General features: G+C 40.5%; 1 protein-coding gene across 1 annotated transcript in view; it reads right to left on the bottom strand.

Moving 5' to 3' along the window:
• RASSF6 (Ras association domain family member 6) overlaps window positions 1-24,083 on the bottom strand; it is a gene marked incomplete at both ends in the record, with an annotated part of 48,580 nt that overhangs the window by 3,674 nt on the left and 20,823 nt on the right. The window contains 4 exons of the mRNA XM_080697220.1: window positions 2,987-3,171; window positions 5,836-5,918; window positions 14,825-14,967; window positions 17,922-18,000. Of these exons, the coding sequence (XP_080553346.1) occupies window positions 2,987-3,171; window positions 5,836-5,918; window positions 14,825-14,967; window positions 17,922-18,000 (490 nt within the window). The remainder of the gene's footprint in view (window positions 1-2,986; window positions 3,172-5,835; window positions 5,919-14,824; window positions 14,968-17,921; window positions 18,001-24,083) is intronic.

Genomic DNA, 24,083 nt, shown 5'->3' with positions numbered 1-24,083 from the left:
GATACATGGTTCCATGTTGTTCATTGAATAAAATTTCATGGCATCTGGCAACAAGACTCGATTAGGACTTGGGAGACCAGGTGAAGGTGTCTACTAACTGTAGCTTTATCAACTCTCTCCGCATCTTGAGCCCTTGATGGATTCATTTGCAAAATAAGAGGGTAGGGCTTTCTTCTAAGAGTCTTTCTAATGTGCCAATGTATGATGAATTTAGATTTATGTTTCTCAGAACTTTATTTTAAAATCACATTTTTTCATATCAGTTATGTTGGCTAAAAGACACAGAAGAACCTGTTGTAAAATCATTTATTGTTACATGGATAGAAATCTACCACTGGTCAAGATATACTCATCATAACTTATCTCCAGAAATCACAGTTTTCACCTTTAATATAGGTGTTATCCATTGCTTATGAATACTGGCATCTTTAAGGGATTTTATTGTTCAAAATGCATTTTATAAGCCAAACATGGTGGCACTTGATTGTAATCCCAGTATTTGGGAGGGTAAGACAGGAGGATAGCAAGTTCCACAGCCAGCTTCAGCTACTTAGGCCCTGCTTCAAAATAAAAATAAAATAGGGCTGGATATGAAGTTTGGAAGTAGAATGCTCTGGGGTGCAATCCCCAGTAAAAAAAACACACATACAGACAGAGAGACAGACAGACAGACAGACAGACACACACACACACACACACACACACACACACACACACACACACACACACACACACGTCTCTTACAAAACACATCAACTTATGAAACAAATCCACTTCCTGTTTTGTTTGTATTGTTTTCTGCTACTTATTAAATTTTAGTGAATGGTATTTGTAAACCAAAATTTGTTTTCTCTGCTTGGTCTCATTCAATCAACAACAGGGCTAACATAAACTGAATTCTTTGTTTGGGTGAGGTTCTGTGCTTAGTACTTGACTCACCAGGCTCCATTTAATCCCATCAACAAACTTGTAAAGTAGAATGATGTAGAAACTAAGGCTAAGAGCTTGGGTGACCTTTTAACTTTACTCAGCAAGAATTTGAAATCAGGTGGTCAAGCTCTGGAGCCCGAGCAGTAAACAGCCAAGCTGAGCACGCTGCCAGCTTTCTGTCAGTTTCCTTCTGGGCACAGCGGGCCACGGGGAAGCACTCATTTGGAGAGAGCTATGTTGCTTTCTCTTCTTCAACACAGATCGGCCAACAATATGATGATAGCAACGTCATTTTGGGGGTGAAGAAGACACCAGGACAACTGGCAGTTGGATGTGGGGCCCTATCAATGCTACTCCATAGCCAGGAGGACAATTCTTGAATCAGAAAGAAGTTGTCTAATGTGAAGAGAGAATTGAGAAGAGGGGTTTCTCCCTACCTGGCTCCTAAGGCACACTAGTGATAATCCTGAGAGCGGAAAGAAGAAAGAAAGTAGAAATGCATGTAGTAAAAAGCCTACCAAAAATGAGTTAATATTTCTTATTCGAGGGCTTAGAGAATGCTTGGAATAGTGTATGTGCTTTTTCTTTTGTTTTCTTTTTCTTTTTCTTTTCTTTTTTTGTACTGGGAATTGAACCCAAGGAAATTCTACTTCTGAACTATACACCAAGTCCCAGCCCTTTATATTTTTATATTTTTTAGAAGGGTGGATACTGGGGATTGAACCTAGAGACATTCTACCTCCAAGCTACATTTCCAGCCTGATATTATTTCTTATTTGGAAACAGGGTCTCATTGGGTTGCCGAGAGCCTTGCTAAGTTGCTGAGGCTGGCAACTTAAACCTGTGATCCTCCTGTCAGAGCCTCCCAAGTACTGGGATTACAAGTGTGTGCCACCACACCCTGCTTCTTTTAATTTTTTAATTTAGTTTTGGGTGGTACTGGGGTTCCTGGAAGTCCTTCTACCTCCGGGCTACACTCACAGACTGATTTTTTAAAAAATATTTTTATTTGGAAACAGGGTCTCTCAAGCCAGCGCAGCTGGCTTCAAACCTATGCGACCATGCGCCACCACGCCCGGCTCCTTTTTAATTTTTTTTGAAACAGGTTCTCTTGCTAAGTAGCTGAGGCTGACCTTGAACCTGCAATCCCCCCGTATCAGCCTCTCAAGTACTGGAATTACAAGTGTGTGCCATCACATCCAGCCATGGAAGTATTATTAAAGCATTTGCTAAATGAATAGATGAATGACTGTTAAAGTATATGAAAAATACTTGAGTCTGGAAAAAAAGGGGGAGTGCTATATTTCCTACCCTCAGCAAAGTGAAGTGTGTTACAAAAATATAAATTCAACACCTATTAGTAGAAAATAAGTATGCAAATGTTATCTAAACTACAATCATACTTGCGTAAAAAATATGTGTGCAGGTAAAAGACCTGAAAGAGAACAAGCAAAAGAAGAAGTTTGACTCAGTGGCATAAATAGGCTTGAGGCTGACTTTTTTCTTTTGTAATGTTCAAATGTCCTTTAAGCCAACCTCTGCTGTAGCCCTTCCATTATTCTGATATTATTTGATGGTGTGTTGTTTTCCCTGCCCAAGCTTTGCACTCCATGCTGGCAGAGACACCGACGGACTCATCTGTACATTTTTAAAGCTCAACTCAGTGTCTGCTGCTTAGGCGGAGCTTATCCATCACACTGGTTAATAGCTTGGAGTCAGACAAATCTGAATTCCAGTTTACTTACTACTTCAAAGCAGCGTGACCTAAGACAAAAAGAGCTTCACCTCCCTGAACCTCAATTATTCCAAATGTAATAAGAAGGAGAAAATAATGGTACCCACTTCATAGGATGGTTTAGATAGGATGGATTGATAAGATGATTCCCTAAAAATCTATGAAAACACTTAATCTAATAGGAAGCACGTAGGGAGTGTCAGTAAATGTTACACATACTGTTACCATCGTCCTTATTACGTTATTAATTTTGGGTTGAATTGAGGGGTACTGTTAGGGCGCAGTCAGCGTTATTTAGGTCACAGCAGTGGACTTGCTCACTTCGTGGTTGTAGAAGTGGCCGTTGATGGAGGCCCTGTGGCTCTGGGCGCCTCTTCTGCCCAGCGTCGGAGGCTTCGTCCTTTTCCTCACCAGGGCTGCTTCGCTCATGGTTCTGTAGAGCAGGGGGGATTCTGGCTCCTCACGTGCGTACAGCTTCAGAGTGCTGCTGTGATAAGATAAATAGTCTGGGAAGAATAAAGAGTGTAAGCTCATATCATTTAGCTGCCCATCTCCTGTATCCTGCGTAAATGGATATACGTTTTTACTAATTTTAGGAATATTGCTACTTCCTGGCAGTTTAAAAGCAGGATAGCCCCCCTGCTTGGCTATATATAACTTACTAAATGTTGTCTTATGAAATATTATCTGCGCTTGATCAGATAGAAAGTTCTACCAGTGAATTTCGTCTCATAGCAAATGATCACAATGATCCCGTGTTTGGAGTTTGAGCGTGCTTTTAGTCTTAAACCTTTTTTTTTTTTTTTTTGTATTGCAGATTGAACCCAGGGGCATTCTACCTTTGAGCTATACTCCTATCCCTATTTTATTTTTTATTTTGAAACAGGGTCTAGGTTGCTGAGGCAACCTATAATCTTCTTATCTCAGCCTCCCAAGTACTGCGATAACAGGCAAAACCTGTATTTTACCAGTTCGATCTCATAGGTAAGACAGAGTGAGCTGAAGTGGTGTTTCTATGAACACAGTGCTTCTAGGTGGTGGACTCAGGTCTAGATCCCCGTATTAAATGGGTTCCATATGTGTTAGACCTTCCCTAAGAAATGGGCATTGGGCCTTAGTTTCCCTATAAAACTATACATACTTGAGAAGCCATTTATATGATATGTAGGAGTTTTGAAAAATTTTGTTCCCAACTTTTATAAAGGCAAAAGTAGCAGTGTGCTTCAGACTAGTGCCTACTAGTAATATATCACAGAAATAATTCATCTTCTTTCTAGAACATTCCAGGCATATGATATGACTTTTTCTCCTAATTGACCATATCCTATCATTTCTTCTCATTGGGCCATGTATACTCAATAGTGATCTATAATAGTGATCTTACTAGTCATAAGTTGGCTATGGTGTCACCTCAACTTCTTTAGCAGATTTTGCAATATAAAATTATAGTATAGCATTGGACTGACCTAGTAGCTCTTGGGTGTGCAGAGAGTATTTAAATGAAGTTGGACTGAACTACAGTATATTCCTAGGCTAAGATGAAGAGGATTCAAAACTACCTTCTGTACCTTTTCCAATTTTCTCAACTAAGCATGTTCTTCTGTAAACAGAGGGCCATTTGGTGGTGTTTGTCTTCTATTTTACTTTGGAATTTTAAATATTTTCTACTGTAATTAAAGTCCCATCAAATAAGTATGAGCATTGGTACAAATAGATTTTATGGTGTCTTTGGTGCCAAGATATTGAGATTCCTTTATGTTTATCTTTGAAAAAGATAACTGAAAGGGCCTATATACAATAAGATACCAGGATCCCATAAGGCAAAGACAAGGGAGCCCTGGAAAAAACATCACGTTTGTTATAGAGTCTGAATTCTTCTGGAGACATCAGAGTCAGAATTGAGAGTGGATTGAAACAACAGCTCAGCACTGGACATTGTTGAAGTTAAAACATCTTGGAAATAGAAGAGCCCAGGCTCCGGTACATGAAGCCTGCTCCTTGCCCCCAGCTTCAGCTATCAGCTCCTCCTTGGATCTCTATGTATGATAAGTACATGAAAAAGTCCATGTAAAATACAGAGCCGGGTGTGATAGTGCATGCCTGCAACCCCAGTACCTGGAAGGCTAAGATCAGAAAATCGCAGGTTTGAGACCAACCTCAGCAACTTAGCAAGACCAAAGAGAAATGACTGGAGATATGGGTCAGGATAAAATTCTCTATGGTTTAATTACCAGTACCATCCACACCCAAAAAATTTATGTAAAATACAAATAACATATCAGACACTTAGCAAAGTCTTGGTAAATGAGAGTTTATCAATATCATTATTATTACTAATCACATCATTATCATTATCACAACTGTTATTGTCACGGGAACTGGCATTTTTTCATTGGATCATCAATTTTGACAAAAAACCATTTGACATTAAATAGATTTATCTTTTTTGTTTGTTTGTTTTTGGTGGTACTGGGGTTCCTGGAAGCCCTTCTACCTCTGGGCTACACTCCCAGACCAATTTTTTATTATTTTTATTTGGAAACAGGGTCTCTTAAGCCAGCACGCGCGGCTGGCTTCGAACCTGTGCGATTCTCCTGTCTCTGCCTCCCAAGCGCGGGGATTACAAGCGTGTGCCATCACACCTGGCCTTAGATTTATCTTTTTTATGAGTGAAATAGCTATAAAAATGACTATAGCATCCCTGCCTCTTTCTGAGCAGTAAATGCTACTTAAATATCTATTAACTAAGTGTCCAGCTTCTAAAAAAATGTGGGATTAGATCTGAGATCAGCCTTGGGATAATGTATGAAGCTAATGAGAAAAAAATAATCCTAAATGAGAAAGGGGGAACATTGAAGGCTTTTATGAGTAGAAACTTTATTCAAATCATTCTAATAAACCTAAGCGACTTGTAATTATTCAAATCATCTAATAAACCTCAGCGACTTGTAATTTTTTTACAGTCAAATTATTTTCAACTTGCAAAGCAATGTTCTTAAGCATCATATGAATAGTATGGTGACTTAAGCTACTCTGCACCCAGGAGATTTTTAAGTAGCATATATATAAAACAGGATTTTATTGAGTAGTGATGTGTGAAAGTCAAACATTTAGTAGTCATTCTTTATATTAATAAAAAGTCTACCCTTTAATAAAACTTTGATACTGACCTTCCTGGGAATTGCTTGTTTCCGAAACTGGAATCTCACTAATAGAAAGAAGGTTATCAAATTCTCCCCAGCGGGTCATTCTCCTGAAAAGTAATACATCTTGTAAATGTCACCAATTCCATTGGTATTGAGGCCGATAATGGCTTTCAGAGTTAGATTATTACTATAGTACCTGTGAACTTCTGTGGATTAACATATTATTAAAAGTTATAAAAATTTTATAATGTTATTAAAATTATAATCATACCAGAGTGGTCAGTGTGTTCTGAATAATTTCTGTACATTTTGGAAGTACATCTTAACATATTTACATAATAATTTAGTTATACACTGAAATATAAGATTATGCAGGTTCTGTAAAATATAGATGATCCATTATTATAAATATATCTCACAATATTCTTTAGATAGAATGTATTATCTATCGAGTACCCATTGTATTAAAAGTATTATTATATTAGTTAGCTCTGAAATAATAAGGTGTGATACCTGTATTTAAGGTCTTTGACTACTATGAAAAATGCAATTTACAAAGGAGGAAAATAGGCCGGGCGTGGTGGCGCACGCTTGTAGTCCCCGTGCTTGGGAGGCTGAGACAGGAGGATCGCATGGGTTCGAAGCCAGCCTCAGCTACTTAGTGAGGCTCTCAGCAACTTAGTGAGACCCTGTTTCCAAATAAAATATTCAAAAACAACAACAACAACAACAAAAAACAAACAAAGGAGGAAAATGGCTGGATGTGGTGGCGCACACTTGTAATCCCAGTCATTGGGAGGCTGACCAGGAGGATCGCAGGTTCACAGCCAGCCTCGGCTACTTAGTGAGGCCCTCCGCAACTCAGTGAGCCCTGTTTCAAAATAAAGAATAAAAAATAGGGCTGGGAGCGTAGCTTAGATCCCCAGTCCAAAAAAAAAAAAAAAAAATAGAATTCAGAATATAGTCAGTCAAAATAAGTATCATAAAGCCCGAGAACTATATGTAACAGTTTAACACAAAGGAGAACTATCCAGCTCCTAACTCTGAATATAATTTTTCATATGGGAGATAAAATTATATATTTTTCCCAATCTATAGCAAATTAATAACCAAAAGGATCCCGGTGTAATTGTCATTCATAGAAGGAAAGTTAGCAATAGGAAAGAGAGAAAACCAATGGAAATCAGAAACTAAACACACAAAGCAATGTGTTGCTCCTCCAGGTGGGGGCATTTGAGGCTTCCGTGGGTGTCAGGCCATTTTGGCAACTTGACAGCTGTCTCCTCAGTGCCTTACAGTCTGCTGGTGCTGCGCAGACACAGAGGCTTGACAAGACCCAATATTCTCGGTGTTTGGAAAAAACGGGTGTTTAGCACTGGATTTGCAATTTGCTCACCACTCCATACAACTGTGCACATGACTGAGCTCGAGGGCAGTTCCCCAGGATTTTCAAGAGAGAACTGGTTGGAACTTTAATACCAAATAGTTTAACTTGCCCAAACACAGGACTGTTTGTGTTGCTCTAGCCAGACTCCAGGATGTATACCCTTTGCAAATTTAAACTCTAGGGAGACTTTCTAATGAGTTGCAAAATAAAACAGAAGTAGAAATTTGATAGGCAAATAGAATGCAGTCATTTCCCTCCCCGTACAGTAAGGAAAAAGACTGCCATTGATGTTAGTCAAATGTGCACCTGTCCGGTTCCTTCCCTATCTCATTTTTTTAGTGACTTGTCCAAAATGTGCCAATGCTGACTTTGGAAAGAAACTAAAACAGACATGAACAATAACACACGCAAAAATAATCTCAATGAGGCTATTTTCCCTCCTCCTCCTCCTCCTCCTCCTCCTCCTCCTCCTCCTCCTCCTCCTTCTTTCTTCTTCTCGGTACTGGAGATGAGACCCAGGGGCGTTCTACCTCCGAGCTGCACCTCCAGCCCTATTTTTTATTCTTTATTTTGAAACCGGGTCTCACTGAGTTGCAAAAGGTCTCACTAAGTAGCTGAGGCTGTTCGCGAACCACGATCCTTTGGTCTTAGCCTCCCGAATGCTGGGATTACAAGCGTGCGCCACCACGCCCGGCTCTTCTTCTTTTTTTTTAATGAAAAATTTCCCAAAGAAACCACCTGGCCCAGATATGAGAGAAATGAAAGTGTGCCACAGAGTCAAGCCTGGGAAGGATCACAAGTAGTCAGAGTTCAAACACACTGGTTTATTCTTAAGCTCCTTCCAGTCCCATCTGGCTGATATTTCCTCAGCGTGACTCATTTCTAACAATTAAAATGTACTCTCAAACAAGGCTGCTGATACTCTGAAGGGAAAGTTGGAAAACAATCCCAGCCCTCCCTGCAGCTGGGCACACAGCATTTGTGTCCTTTTCTGCATATATGGCTGGGGATAGCGAGTCCATGCTTCCAGAGCAGTTAGTTCAGCCCACAGTTGCCCAGGATAGCAGAAAGAACATGGAGAAGCTTTAGAAGGAGGGAACAATTATTTTTTGTTCTTTAATTAATTATTTTACTTTTATGATACTGGGGATTGAACCCAGGGACATTCCATCTTGGAACTTCACCCCAATCCCTTTATTTTTTTTTTAAATTTTGAAATAGGGTCTCACTAAGTCACTGAGAGTCTTACTAAGTTGCTGAGGCTGGCCCCTAAACCACGATCCTCCTGTTTCACCTTCCCAAATATTGGGATTACAGGCATGTGCCACCATGCCTGGCCAAACAATTTCTTTACCTAACTAAAATTAGGTTCTGAAGGTAAATGAGGTACTTTAAGATTGGCAACCAGAAGGAGGGTGTCTAAGACTGGATTGAAACAAAGCATAGTAGCCAGGCGTAGTGGTGCATGCTTGTAACCCCACCATTCAGGAGGTTGAGAACGGAGGATGGCGGTTCAGGAACAGCCTCAGCTACTTAGCAAGGCCCTTTGCAACTCAGTGAAACCCTGTTTCAAAATCAAGAATAAAAAATAGGGCAGGGAGTGTAGCTCGGATGTGCAATGCCCTTGGGTTCCAACCCCAGTACTGCAAACTAAAACAAATAAAACAACAATAACAACAACAAACACTAGAGCATAGTACCTTGGGTTGTCTCCACACTCCATTAGAAAACCAGGGGCCAGGGAAAAGCTGTTCCAAATTACGTTGTGCCTTACTGCCTGAATATTCAGCCTGTTCTCCCCAAATGTTCTTGACTAATTAATCACAACCAAATCTAAGCTTTCTTGCGTGTGTGTCTATATATATATATATATATATATATATATATATATATATATATATTCTTATATATAAGAATCCTACTCCATATATACATATATATATATATACTCCATATATACATATATATATATATATATATATATATATATATATATATATATATGTATATATGGAGTAGGATTCTTTTCTTGCCCACCAGAAAGATCTGATATATTACAAAGTCGTACTTCCAACATTCTCCTAGTTAATCTTGTTACCATGGTAAAGGGCAGCCAGCTGGGGGTTTCTAGGTGATTCTCAACTTGAAACAATAGCAGATAACTCCAATTTGTTTCCCAGCAGCCTTCTGATAAACAATGAAAAATGCAAATAGGTGCTATAGAGGCTATTATTTTATTATCTGCATAGTATATGGAAAGCACTGTTATTGCCTTGTCTACCTAAGCTCTTGAAATTCACCCCAAACGCTAGCATTACTAGGAACTAGTGTTTTGAATTTGAGTAACTGCAAATTATCTTAAGACAGCCTTCCAAAACAATGATGGCCTAAAGTGATATTACAACTACCTTCCTTCCATTACTGTTCCATATTTGTTAAGTTTGCACAGATCAAAAATTATAACACATCAAAAGGAGCTGGCTTTTCAGAGAACTTTGCCATATATTCAAAGGTAATATAAAATATGCTAATTTTGTAAATTCATGCTTCATATACGTCTTACAAAGCAAGGTCCATGGGTAATCTCGACTTTTAAATGATGCTTCTAGTCATTTAAATAATCAGTTCTATTATTACTAGCAGCCAAGCCAGGAAACTCACCTGGATCCCAGCTGCTGGATTTCATTTCCTACCAGCGTAAGTAATAAGCAAATCAACCTTGTGCTGTGACACAACTGTAATCCCCCAGTGCCTGAGGCTGAGAGAGGAGGATCGCAGGTTGGAAGTCAGCCTCAGCAGCTCAGCAAGATCCGCAACAACTTAGCAAAAGTTTGTTTACAAATAAAAAATAAATAGGGCCGGAGATGTATCTCAGAGGTAGAATGCCCCTGGATTCAATTCCCAGCCCCAGAAAGAAAAGAAAAAGCAAGTAAGAAAGAAAGAATAGAAAGGGAAAAAAAGAAATGAGTAAACTAGCCTTGTGCTGTGGTGCAGTCCTATAATTTCAGTACTTGGGAGGCTAAGGCAGGAGGAGTGCAGATTGAGGACAGCCTCAGCGACTAGTGATACTCTCAATAATTAGCAAGGCCCTGTTTCTAAACAAAAATAAAATAGATTTGAGGTCTAGTTCAGAGGTAGAATTCCCTTGGTTTCAATCCCAGAAACACACACACACACACACACACACACACACACACACACGGATGAGCAAACTGTAAACAGTGAGTGGGTAGAATTTAATGTGGTTTCAGTTTGGCCCAGTCTAGGGAGAAGTGCCCAGTTTGTTTCTCTACCTTCCTATAGAGCAGTTACAATTTATAGAAACAAAAGCCAGGAAATATGTACTTGTAGATTCAGCTGTGCTGTTGTTCCTTAGAAACAAGTCGCGGTCTCAGTTTCCTTGATCCCTGCCCAGGCCAGCCAGAGCTACTCAGTTTCCATTCTCAGCATGAGGAAGTTCAGGAAGCAAAAAAAAATTTTAAGTTTTTAATGTCAAAGAGGCTGTATAATTATAGTGCACCAATAAAACTCTAAAACAAAAATCAAAACAAACTGATAAGCCTCTGTCACATTCTCAGTCATTTAATGCCTGAAGGAGAGGGACACCCGGCTTCACCACGCTGCCTGACCGTGGCCGACCTTCTGCTCCTTCGTGACACTGGGCCCTGTGCTCCTGGGCAGTTCTTAGCTTGGATGGAAGACTAGTCAGAAATGGCAGAAAGAGTTGTCGAAAAAGCAGATGTGTGGCACAGGGCTACAGTCACAAAAGCAGCATGATATTGGCACAAAAACAGACACATAGACCAGTGGAATAGAAGAGAAGATACAGAAACAAATCCTCACACTCTCACACTTATAGCCAGTTATTTGTGGCAAAAAACAAACAACAACAAAAAAACCCCCCAAAAAACATGAGTTGGAGAAAAGACAGCCTTTTCAACAAATGGTGCTGGAAAACTGGATATTTATTATAAAGATGAATTAAATTAGATTACAATCTCTCACCCTGAACAAGATGAATCAAAGACCTAGAAAACAGACCAGAAACTTTGCAAATACTAGAAGAAGTCATAGGACCAGTTCTTCAACATATAGGCACTGGTAGAGACTTCTTCAATGAGAATCCCAAAGCTCAGGAAATAAATCTGAGAACCAAAAAATGGGATAGAATTAAATTAAAAAGTGTCTATGAAGCAAAGGAAACAAATAAGAGTCTGAAAAGAGAGCCTACAGAATGGGAGAAACTTTTTTCAAGCTACTCCTTTGATATAGGACTAATATCCAGAATATACAAAGAACTTCATAAACATAAAACCAAAACAACAACAAAAATAAAAACAAAACATATAATCCAATTAAAATGTGCAATTAACTGAATGGACACTTCTTAAAAAAAAGAAATACAATGGCCATTAAATATATGAAAAATAGCTGGGCGTGGTGGCGCACGCTTGTAATCCCAGCATTCAGGAGGCGGAGAGTAGAGGATCGCAGTTTGTGGACAGCCTCAGCTACTTAGCGAGGCCCTTCGCAATTCAGTGGGACCCTGATTCAAAAATAAAAAGACTAAAAAATAGGGCTGAAGGTGTAGTTCGGATGTACAATGCCCCTGGGTTCCATCCCCAGTACTGAAAAAAAAAATATATATGTATGTATGTATGTATATATATATATATATATATATATATATATATATATATATATATATAGTGTTTAACATCATTAGCAGTCAGGTAAATGCAAACCAGAACTACTATGAGATTCCATCTAATATCAAGTAGAGTGCCAATTAACAAGAATACAAATAATAATAAATGCTGACAAGGATGTGGGGAAATGGAAACTCTTATACTCTGTTGGTGGGAGTGTAAATTAGTACAGCCACTAATGCTGGCCGGTTTGGGGATTCCTCAAAAGATTAGAAATGGAATCACTATGACCCCGCTGTTCCACCCCTTGGTTGTCTTTCCAAAGGAATTACAGCCAGAATAGCATAGTTACACGTGTGTGCATATCATGTTTATAGCAGCACTATTCACAGTAGTCAAATTATGGAACCAACCTAGGTGTCTGTAACAGAGGAATGGATAAAGAAAGAGTAGTGTATATACACACAACGAAATTTGACTCAGCCATAAAGAAGAACAAAATGATGTCAATTTTCAGGAAAATGGGTGGAACTAGAGAGTCTGATGCCAAGTGGGACGAGCCAATCTCAGAAGGTCAAGGGTTATATGTTTTCTCTCACATATGGAAGCTAGAGAGAAAAAGGACTTTGGATAAATGGGGAGAGGGAGACCAGTAGAACAGGTGGAGAGGGTTGGGAGAGGGAGGTGGGGAGGGGAAAATGAAGGTTTGACAAAGGGAACAGTTCAGATGATGCTATGTCCGCTTGTGAAGGTATCACCGGCAATCTCACTAGCATGTACAAAGGGGAAGAGGGCGTTAAGGGTGGAATCTTGAGGGACACTCACCAAGTGCTGTGTGCATGTATATATGTGTCGCTGTGACCCTCACTGTGATGTATAGTTACAAGGCTCGAATAAAAGCATTTAAAAAAATCAGATGTAATTAAGCTACTGGTTTTGGGGGATTTTACTTGATGCTGTATTTATAATTTCCTTTTTGGGGCTGGGCACTGGGGTGCAAAGATGATTCAAGGTCTGTCCTTTACCATCTCCATGCTCACACTGTAGAAGGCAAGAGAGGTATATAAAAATACAATGAGTAGCCGGGCGTGGTGGCGCATGCTTGTAATCCCCGTGCTTGGGAGGCGGAGACAGGAGGATCGCACTGGTTAGAAGCCAGCCTGGCTGGCTTAACAGACCCTGTTTCCAAATAAAAATATAAAAAATAGGTGTCTGGGAGTGTAGCCCGGAGGTAGAAGGGTTTCCAGAAACCCCAGTACCACTTAAAAAAAAAACACAATGAACTAGCTGGGCATGGTGGTGCATGCCTGTAATTATAGTACTTGGGAGGCTAAGACAGGAGTTTGAGGACAGCCTCAACAGCCTTGTGAGACTCTCAGCAACCTAAAGAAAACCTGTTTCAAAACAAAATAAAGAAGGGCTGGGAATGTAGCTTGCAGGTAAAATGCCCCTCGGTTCAATCCCCAGTACCAAAAGGAAAAAGAAAATAGAAAAAGTACAATAAACTACACACTCTAAAGGTGATATAGAAAAGTTGTCAGTGTGCCTAGGAACTGAAGGATCATAAAAGTCTTTTGGAAGAATGTGTTACCTAATCTGAGTCTTAAAAGCCTGATTAGAAGAGAGTGGGGCAAATGGGCGTCAAGAAGCAGGTACACTTCCAGGCAGCATTAGGTAGTAAGGAACCTGATGATGTTTAGAGAGTGACACAATGTTCACCATTGCTGGGACATAATGCTTGGGCAATATTGACAAGGTGAAGATCCTGGTGGGGCTTAAATACATTCTCCAAAGGAAGGGTAGACTTCCTTAAAGATGGTATCTGGTTTGCTTTAGTTGTGGCCAATGATCAGATTGGGCAAATTATCCTGGCCAGCCAGCTCTGTCTCCACCCTGTCCCCTATAGAGCTCCAGCTGTTCCAGTGGTGGAGACGAGGATGAAAGCCATACAGAAAAGGCTACATATCTCAAGGTATATTCAAAAGGGAGACAAGTTAGAAAGCTATGGGTGATAAAGAAAGGAGGGAAGGAAGAAAAAGAAGAAGGAAGGAAAGAGGGAAGAAAGGAACTTTCATAAGTATGATTCTTGGTGGGAATATTTATTAATTTGTTTTAACTTGTGAGGGCAATGGAAAAAATAAGTCCAACTTGGCTATTCAAGGTACAGGTATGTAAACCTACATAGTCAACTGTTCTGTGTACTTATTTAACTTTTTTTTGTGTGTGTGTGTGTGTGGTACTGGGGATGAAACCCAGGGCCCTTATACCTCTGAGCTATACCCCAGCCATATTTTTTATTTTGAAACAGGCCTTTGAGTGTACTTTGTTGTGCTCTGTTGAACAGGATCAGGATTACCATGGGGAGCACAATTATGTCTCTCTTTCAGAAAGCAAGAAATGCCTGCTGTTCCAAGGGGAGAGGGAATTTAAACTTTATTTCCCAGTTTTTGTAGACCAGTCCGGGGCTATTTCGTCTCTTCCAGTGGAGGAAGGCAGTTGTGCAGGAGAGGTAGGAGGGACTCTGGGGCCCAAGGCAGGAAAGCACAGCCCAACTTTGTCATGTGATGATTGGATCTCCTGCACAAATTACTTAATCTCAAAGAGCCCTCGCTTCCGAGCACGTAATTCATAGAGATGCCGGAGTGCTCTATGAGATTGTGACAAGCATTTATGCACAAGTATAAATTCCTTTCTTTAGAAGTAGGTATAAGCCCGGCGTGGTGGCGCACACTTGTAATACCAACATTTGAGAGGCTGAGGCGGGAGGATCGCAGTTCCTGGCCAGCCTCAGCTACTTTCTGAGGCCCTGCGCAACTCAGTGAGACCCTGTTTCAAAATAAAGAATACAAAATAGGGCCGGGGGTGTAGCTTGGAGGTAGAATGCCCCTGGGTTCTATCCAAGTACCGCAAAAGTATAAATAAATAAATAAAGATATAAAGGTCATTTAAGGAAGTAAAAGCATGAAAGATAGCTCACCCTTTGATGGAAAAGGCATCTGGTGACCTCATCCTAGGAGGAGGAGAGATTTGCTTCTCATCTTGTATTTTCAGCTGTATAGGTCGCTTTACTCCCCAGAAGATGTCCAGCATTCCTTCAACAATTAGTTCTCCATCTTCAGACTAAGGAAGAAACCGACAATCCCCATAAATGGTTTTGTATTATTATAAGAGGCAAATCTTTTAACTAAAGATACACAAATTTAATCCACGAGAATCTTATAGGTGAAAAAAATTCCCAGAGGAATTGTTTGACTTCTCAGTTCATCCACAAAATAATTATATTTTTGAAACGTTTTTATTTTTTAAAATGGCTATAAGCAGCAAGTGAATAAATCATGATGGTAACAACATAGCTTCCAGGGGCTTCACTTTGTTAAAATGCTTCTGGATGGGGAGGAGATGGGGTGGGAATTGGGTAGGGGTTAAATCGATGATGTGTGCTTGTATGTACACACAAGTTTTTTTTACCCCAATATGATGTATGAATATAATGTACCAATAAAAAACTAAAAATAAAATAAAATGCTTCTGAACTCTATAATTCTCTGATTAAGTAAGATTTTAATGCTCTAATACTGTTTAAGATGAAAACAGAGCCAGGCATGGTGGCACGTGCTGAGACTGGAGGATCGTGGTTCGTGGACAGCCTCAGCTACTTAGTGAGGCCCTCTGCAACTTACTGAAACCCTGCATCAAAATAAAGAATAAAAAATAGGGGAAGAGGTGTAGCTCGGTGGTTGAATGCTCCTGGGTTCCATCCTCAGACCCTCAAAAAAAAAAAAAAGATTAAAAAAGATTTAAAAACTGTACTAAACTAGAAGTTAGAAAGAACAGCTAGTGAAAGACTTAGCAACTGTTTACTGACTTTTAAAGGTAATCTTTACTGGTGCATTGGAATGGTATAGCGTAGTGAGATTTGTAGTGATACATCATATACACACGCAATGGAGTTTGGTCTGTTTGTTCACTGATTTGTAAAAAAGGGTGAATTTAACTCATAAAGATATGCAGAAAAGGAAAGATGCTGTATGCAATCACACACTAAAAATGTCATAACACAGAAATGGTATTTGTAGAAAACCAATAGCATTTGAAGAATTCATTTTAAATTAGCAATAGTATAACCAAAGAAGGAAACACTATGCAATAAAAAAAAAACGAGCAAATATTCTTTAGATACATTACATTATTATATATAATATATATATATGATATATTATATGTAATAAGAAAGAATATTCTTATAGAACTTATTTTCTGATATGTTTCTCTGTCATATTTAAATAAATTTTGTTACTAAAGTAATATATTATTTTTTGTAGAAACCTTGGAAAATATAGAAGCTAAGAAAATTTACATGCTAGTTATCCAATAAATATTATAGCATTTCATATTATTATAAAATATCATTTCATAATAACACTAACTATTGTGAAAGACAACATAAATTACTTAATTCTCATTTGAAATCTCACTGAAAAATCCAGACCGTGGGATCAGACCTGTTTTGACCCCTGCTTCATTGATTCCTAGCTGTGTGACCTTGGACAAGTTACAGACCACCTATAAGCTTTCTCTGCTACAAAAATCAACATTATAATAATCCCTAATTCATAAGAGTTGGCATTCTGTAGGGGCTCAATAAATATTGCTGCTAATTATTTCATTGGCTGATAAACCCGAAATGATTTAAAATTAGGTATACTTCTTTATAAAGAGATTAGTTATTCCCTATAGTGTATTACTAAATTTGGGAATGTAACTTAGTAGAAGTATGCAATTGTACTAAGTCATTTAAGCTCAGTAGTAAAAGTTAGAGGGTTTCATAAATTTCCTTTTTTCCAAATTGTATATTTAAGCCAAATCATGGTGGTCTAAATTCCATGGTATGGCATCAGACTTGAAGGTTTAAATCAGGAGTAGAAAATTCCATGTTCCCCATGGCCAGAAAGATTTTGTAAATGTCTTTGGCCCAATCAGAATATGAGAATGAGAGAAGAAACCTCTGAGAACTAAAGAATTAAAAATTTAAAACTGAAAGGAAGAATAAAAAGAAAAGGAAAGGAAAAGAGAAAGAGGAGAAAAGAGAGGGGGAGAGGGAAAGGGAGAAAGAGAGAGGGAGAGAGGAAGAGACAAAGAGACAACGGGAAAAGAGAGGGAGGGAGGGAGGGAGGGAGGGAGGGAGGGAGGGAGGGAGAGAGAGCGAGAGAGAGAGAGAGAGAGAGAGAGAGAGAGAGAGAGAGAGAGAGAAGAAAAAGAGAGAAATCCTAAGGTCACTTCGTTTAATAGCATGCTCATTGTACACCTAAAGAACGCTTTCTAGCTTCAGGACTATCCTAAACTGTTTCATTAATATATTAAAATTTGTTGATATTACAATATAGTACACATTCATTGGAATCTAACATTCATTTAACAAAATCAAATCTGGTATTACAAATTTGACATGATTTATTTGAATGATCCCCCATTGGTAGAGACTTGAGGTATCTTCAGATTCACCCCTTTACAAATGTCACAATGAACACCCTTCTGTATACATCTTGATACTTCTTATTTAAAAAGTATTATAATAGTTTTCCAGTAAAATTCACATTCCATTTAAAAAAACAAATATGTCACTAAAATTATATTTAAATGCTTCTCTGTCCCCAAAATGCTGTGAAAGTCACAGATGTTTCTGGTCTGTTTTTTTTTTTTTTTTTTTTTTTTGGTGGTACTGGGGATGGAACCCTTCTACCTCTGGGCTATACTCTTAGACCTATTTTATATTTTTATTTGGAAACAGGGTCTCTAAAGCCAGCTGGCTTCGAACTTGCGCGATCCTCCTGTTTTGCCTCCCAAGCGCGGGTATTACAAGTGTGTGCCACCACGCCCAGCTGCAGATATATATATATATATATATATATATATATATATATATATATATATAGTCTAAAAACCCAGAATCAAGTTAAAGATTCACCTGTTTCTCCCAGACCACTTGTGCTGTCATGAACATGAACTCATCCTTTGTATTTTGGTAGATTATCTTTTCTTATTCAAACTGTGTTGCATTTCTTTGATTGGCTTACCTCTCCATATAAAATATGCAGATTTTCCTGGTTCCTATAAAACATGTTATATGTCTCCAATAAAGAATTAAGTTGTTCCCTAAAAAAAATGAAGAGAGAGAGAGAGAGAGAGAGAGAGAGAGAGAGATTAAATTTAGTTACAACCAGTCCTCTCGGTGCATAAAAATGTCAAAAATGTCTAGAAAAAAAATGGTTCCATGGAATCATTATTACTCTGTCCCTTTAACTTCATGGAGGCCATTGACAATTGAAGCATTCTTACAATATTAGAAGACATTGAAGATGCTAATTCATACATTAAGAACCAGAGAAGGGACAGTGTTGAGGGGAAGTGTTGAGCTATAGCAGAAGGCAGCCACAAAACAAATTTGGGTCACATTTTTTTTTAGCAACATATAGCCACCTAGTATGTACCTGACATTGAGCTTCCCGTTGGGGTTACCACAAGGGCTGAGGAATGGCCGCTGCTCCCGAGTCCCCTCAGCCTCAGTGGCAGGTGCGCTACAGTGGGGACCCTGGTTCCTGCTGCCTCTGTCCTTCCCTCTGAATCCTTCTGTCTCAAGATGCTTCATGTCTCTCACCTGGATGATTGCAATGGCTTCCTAAGAGCCTCCCTTTTGTGCATTTTGTTTTGTTTTTGATTTGGGTACTGGGATGGAACCCAGGGACATTCTACCTCTGAGGGACACCCTCATCCCCAAATTAAAAAAAAAAACAAAACACAAAACATAGCTGGGCGTGGTGGCGCACGCTTGTAATCCCCGCGCTTGGGAGGCAGAGACAGGAGGATCGTGCAGCTTTGAAGCCAGCCGCGCGTGCTGGCTTAGGAGACTCTGTTTCCAAATAATAATGTAAAAAAGGTCTGGGAGTGTAGCCTGGAGGTAGAAGGGCTTCCAGGAACCCCAGTACCACAAAGCACACACACACACACACACACACACACACACACACACACACACACCCCATAAATAGGGCCTCACTAAATTTCTGAGAGTTGCGGAGGCTGTCCTGGAACCCATGGTCCTCCTGTCTCAGCCTCTCAAGTACTGGAATTCCAGGTGTGTGCCACTACACCTGGCTCCGTTGTATATTCTTAACAGCAAGAATTATTTTACTGCAAAATTGACCATCTCTCTCCTTTGCTCAGAACTCTTCCCACTATTGAGAATAAAATCGAACTTGCTTACTGACTTAAAAGGCTGGGTGTGACCCTTCCTCATTTCTTGCTACTCTGCTCCTATCTTCTGCACTCAGCCGCAGCCTCCGTGGTGTTCCTGGAACACTCCAGGCACACTCCCAGCTCAGGTCTTGGTGCTGGCTGATCCCTCTGTCTAGACAGATGTCCCCTTCCCCACCGTGACATTGCTAACTCAATCGTTTCAGTTAGAGATTTCATAAAAAGCCATCATCTCCAGGAGCCTGCCTGCCTTCCTCCCTCCCTCCCTCCCTCCCCCCCTTCCCTCCCTCCCCCCCTTCCCTCCCTCCCCCCCCCTTCCCTCCCTCCCTTCCATTCTTTCTTTCTTTCTTTTTGCAGTACTGGGGATGGAACCCAGGGGCATTCGATTTCCGAGCCACACCCCCAGCCCTTTTATTTTTATTCTTTATTTTGAAACAGGGTCTCAGTGAGTTGCGGAGGGCCTCACTAAGTAGCTGAGGCTCTCTGTAAACCGCGATCCTCCAGTCTCAGCCTCCCGAATGCTGGGATGACAAGCGCGCGCCACCACGCCCGGTCTTTCTTGACCACCCAATCTAAAGGTCTGCCTTGTCCCATTGCATATCCTGATTTCTTCCCTTGCCTCAGGCCTGAGCCATCATCTAACCTGCTATAAATTTTACTTATTTGTCTTAGGCTCTTTCTTCTCCACTAGAGCATTGATACACGAGGACAGGGCTATTTGCATGTTTGTTTTTGTTTTTCACACTAAATCTGTTCCTAGTAAGAGTCCTTGTCATCGAGTAGGAAACCAACAGATGCCACTTCAATAAATTTATCAGAACATTCTCTTCCTAAAAAAGAAACAATAATAAACAAGCAAAGGGAGAAGCTGTTTTATATAAGCGTTTTTATGGGGGAAAAACCCATGACCTTAAAAATCCAAGTACATCAGCCATCAAAACGCCCTTGACCCTCAAGTATCTATCTTCGTCTCACCAGAATATCAGCTTCTCTCCTGAGCACAGGAAGTTGAGCCCACTTTGTTTACTGTTCCGTTCCCACTGCTTAGAGTAAAAACTGGCTCATGGCATACGTGCTTATTTAATAAATAGTGACTGAGTATTAAATGACAGAATTCAGCCGGGCGTGGTGGCGCACGCTTGTCATCCCAGCATTCGGGAGGCTGAGACCGGAGGATGGTGGTTCCTGGGCAGCCTCAGCTACTTAGTGAGGCCCTCCTCAACTCAGTGAGACCATGTTTCAAAATAAAGAATACAAAACAGGGCAAGGGGTGTATCTTGGAGGTCAAATGCCCCTGTGTTCCATCCCCAGACCCGCCCCCCAAAAAATTACAGAATTCATATATATTGGTTTTTATATGTTTGAGATAATGTGAACATACTTTGAGTGCTGGACTTTTCTCACCTGGAATGTTCAGGGTGCACATTTCCGAGGTCCAATCCACTCTGTACCATCACCATCTGAAAAGAGTCTCCAAAAGCCCTCCACGCAGCTCTTCCTTTTCCTGACTGGGTTTCTCTAAACTTTTAATGTTAATAAATATTTCTATTCTAAATATCATCGGCACACTGCTTTTGTTCCATGGGGTGGTTACTGTGGGATATTTTCTAGAAAGTGTACTACTGTTAAAGATCCTGCAAGTACCTTTATGGCTCTCGTTATTTAGTGCCAGGGTACCACATAGAAACTTCGGGATCACCTGGGATGTAGCTCCTGATGTGCTGAGCTGTTGTTAAGAAAGCAAACGGGGCTCGATATAGTCTTATTCTATCAGCTTCTGCTTCGGATAAAATTGCTTTACACGGTATGGGCAGACAATGTCTCTGTACCTGAACAGGTTCTAACTAAATCTTCTTTCACTGAATTAAAAGTCTTCAAACGACCCAGACTGTCGGCAAACTGCTATCCTGAGCAGCCTGCTTTGTAAATAAAGTTGTATTGGGTTCTACCACATTAATTTGTTTATGGCTGTTTTTGTGCTCTCTCTGCATAGTTGAATGGATGTGACAACCATATGGTTCACAAAGCCCCAAATGTTTATAATCTGTTTTTTGTTTTAGGGAAAGCCTGTCATTCCACACTCCATTGCATAGCACAGGGAAGTGGATACCACGTTAGTCTTTCATGGCTTTCTTACCACAAGCAGGTATTTCTGATTGAGGATTAATGGCACTTTAAGAGATTTTGGAGAGCCGGGCGTGGTGGCGCACGCTTGTCATCCCAGCGTTCGGGAGGCTGAGACCAGAGGATCGCGGATGGTGGACAGCCTCAGCTACTTAGTGAAGCTTCCACAACTCACTGAGACCAAGGCTGGGGGTGTAGCTTGGAGGTAGAATGCCCTTGTGTTCCATTTTCAGTACCGAAAAAAAAAAAAAAAAAGAAGGATTTGGGAGTATGAAAGGTCAGCATATTTAAATAAAATTAGGTAAGTTAATGATGCATGGTGAAGTGGAGGCATTTTAGAAAATTCAGAACTTGTAGGAAAAACAATAGCAACGGAGAATGCATCCCGCAAAGGACTTTTAGTTGTGTATATATCTGACAGACAGATATCCTTTTGAAGATGATTAATTTATGCTCCTGATGAAACAATAGGTGTGATATAACATTGTGGGTAAAATGTTAACCTGTGACACTCTAATTTGACTTGTTGGCAACTAGAGACACAAAAAGCGTAAGAGTGACTGTCAAGTTGATCTCTTAATCTGCTGACTGACTTCAATTATGCCTGCTAACAGAGGACCTGAGCTAGAAGTCATTTGTTCACAGAGTCAGTGTGTGAACAGTAAGTCTCAGTCATACATGGAAGATGGGTATTAGCTTTAAGAAACAGGCTTAGCCGGGCGTGGTGCTGCACACCTAGAGTGCTAGTACTTGGGAGGCTGAGAGAGGACGATCACAGGTTTGAGGTCAGCCTCAGGAACTGGGCCAGGCCTTTGGCAATTTAGCAAAATCCTGTTTCAAAGTAAAAAATAAGGCTGGGGATGTAGCTCAGATGCTTCGGCGGGCATGGTGGCGCACGCATGTAATCCCCGCGCCTGGGAGGCTGAGGCAGGAGGATCGCGCAAGTTCTAAACCAGCCGCGCTGGGTTAAGAGACCCTGTTTCCAAATAAAAATATAAAAATAGGGCTGGGAGTGTAGCCCGGAGGTAGAAGGGCTTCCAGGAACCCCAGTACCACCAAAAAATAAACTAATAATAATAAAAAGAAATAGAATGCTTCCAGGTTCCATTCCTAGTACCCAAAAGGAAAGGTAAAGAACCAGATGTTACCTGCAGCAAACTTCAGTGGGTAATAACTACGTAAGAAGAGTAAAAAGAGCTTACCAGACAAAGGAAACAAGGCATTATCTTGGTAGCTTGTAGAGAAAACTTGGAACGTTGAGGTTCTAAGAGGGAGATGGGGAATGGCGAGCAGCCAGCCAGGAACCGCCTTGAGATCTCAGCACTCACTTGGCAGGAAACAGGCTGCTGGTGAAGGTTCTAGGCAAGAGGAAACCGGGAGGGCCCTGGGGCCCCCCGGGTAGGTGTGGAGATGGACTGAGCATGAGGCAGGAGTGAGCGCCACAGTTTCTGGGCCAGAGGCACCAGACCCGGCTACTGGTGCCTCAGAAAGGAGATTCAGTGACCCACATACGTGAAAAGATCCATGCACAAGGATACCCAAAGTTACCGGCTTACTTCCCCCTTTCAGAAAAAATCAGCACCTACCCTAGGTGCTTCTACCGCCCCCTTATTTTTTAATTTTTTAATTTATTTTTGCGGGTCTGAGGATGGAACCCAGAGGCATTTGACCTCCGAGCTACACTCACTGCCCTATTTTTTATTCTTTATTTTGAAACAGGGTGTCACTAAGTCGCAGAGGGCTTCTCTAAGTGGCTGAGGCTGTCCGTGAACTGAGATCCTCTGGTCTCAGCCTCCCGAATGCCGCCCCCTTATTTTTATTCAACACCCCGACCCCATTGCAAACCAGGGTACCACCGCCTGGGATTATTCCGATCATCCCAGATTCTCCGCCAGGGGGCGGTATCGACAACTTTGGGAATCTGCGGGGAGGTCTTAAAGACTGCGGGATTTGGAGACAGGTCTTAAAGACAGAACTGAGAGATTGGAAGTATTATGGAGACATGGCCTTATCAGAAAAAAGCCCACCGATTTAATATACAGTGTGACCTGTAGTAACTTTAACAGGATTGTCTGAATCAACTTAAATGGATCCCGGCCTAAAAATAAACAAAAAACATGTGTGTTCTCTCTCCCCCAGCCCCAAAGAGTTCCCTGCCCAGTGTGGACCAGCTGATTGGCATAAACTGTTCAACCGTCCTAAGGACAATTTAAAACGGTTGTTATGAAATGGGCACTATAGCCAACCTTCTCAGTTCATAAACTTGGGATTTCTAGAAGCCCAAGAAATAGATACAAGGTTAGAAGGTTAGAACACACTTTATATGTGAGACATTAAGAAATTGATTTCCCAAGAAAAGATTATATATATATATATATATATATATAATCATATAACACAAAATATCACGTCATAATACGTAACACAAATTTTTTTGTACTAGGGATTGAACTCAGGGCATTACACCTTTGTGCTACACCCCTCGCCCTTTTTATTTCGAAACAGGGTCTCTGTAAGTTGCTGAGGGTTTCACTAAGTTCCTGAGGCTGGAGGCTGGCCTCAAACCTGGGGTCCTCCTGAATCAGCATCCCAAATACCGGAATCACAGGCATACCCAGTCACACCTGGTGAATAATAAGGATTTTTAAAAACATCATTGCATATTGTATCATGGCGATGGTGTGTTTGCTAAACTAAGGATTGCCAAACTTTATATAAACTGGATTTCTTATCAACGGGATGTACAGAATCATAAGCCAGTCAAGGGCAGAAGCTGGCACTTGAACGGTGCACGAAGAGGTCCTGGAAGATCCCGATGCACACCCAGGATTCTTCATCACAGCTTCTGGACCAGGGCCAAC

This window comes from Muscardinus avellanarius, assembly GCF_963383645.1.
Source record: "Muscardinus avellanarius genome assembly, chromosome: 6".
NCBI classification, from domain to species: Eukaryota; Metazoa; Chordata; class Mammalia; order Rodentia; family Gliridae; genus Muscardinus; species Muscardinus avellanarius.
The sequence above is the reverse complement of the archived record's forward strand: the minus strand, read 5'-3'. Positions and strand labels throughout refer to the sequence as shown.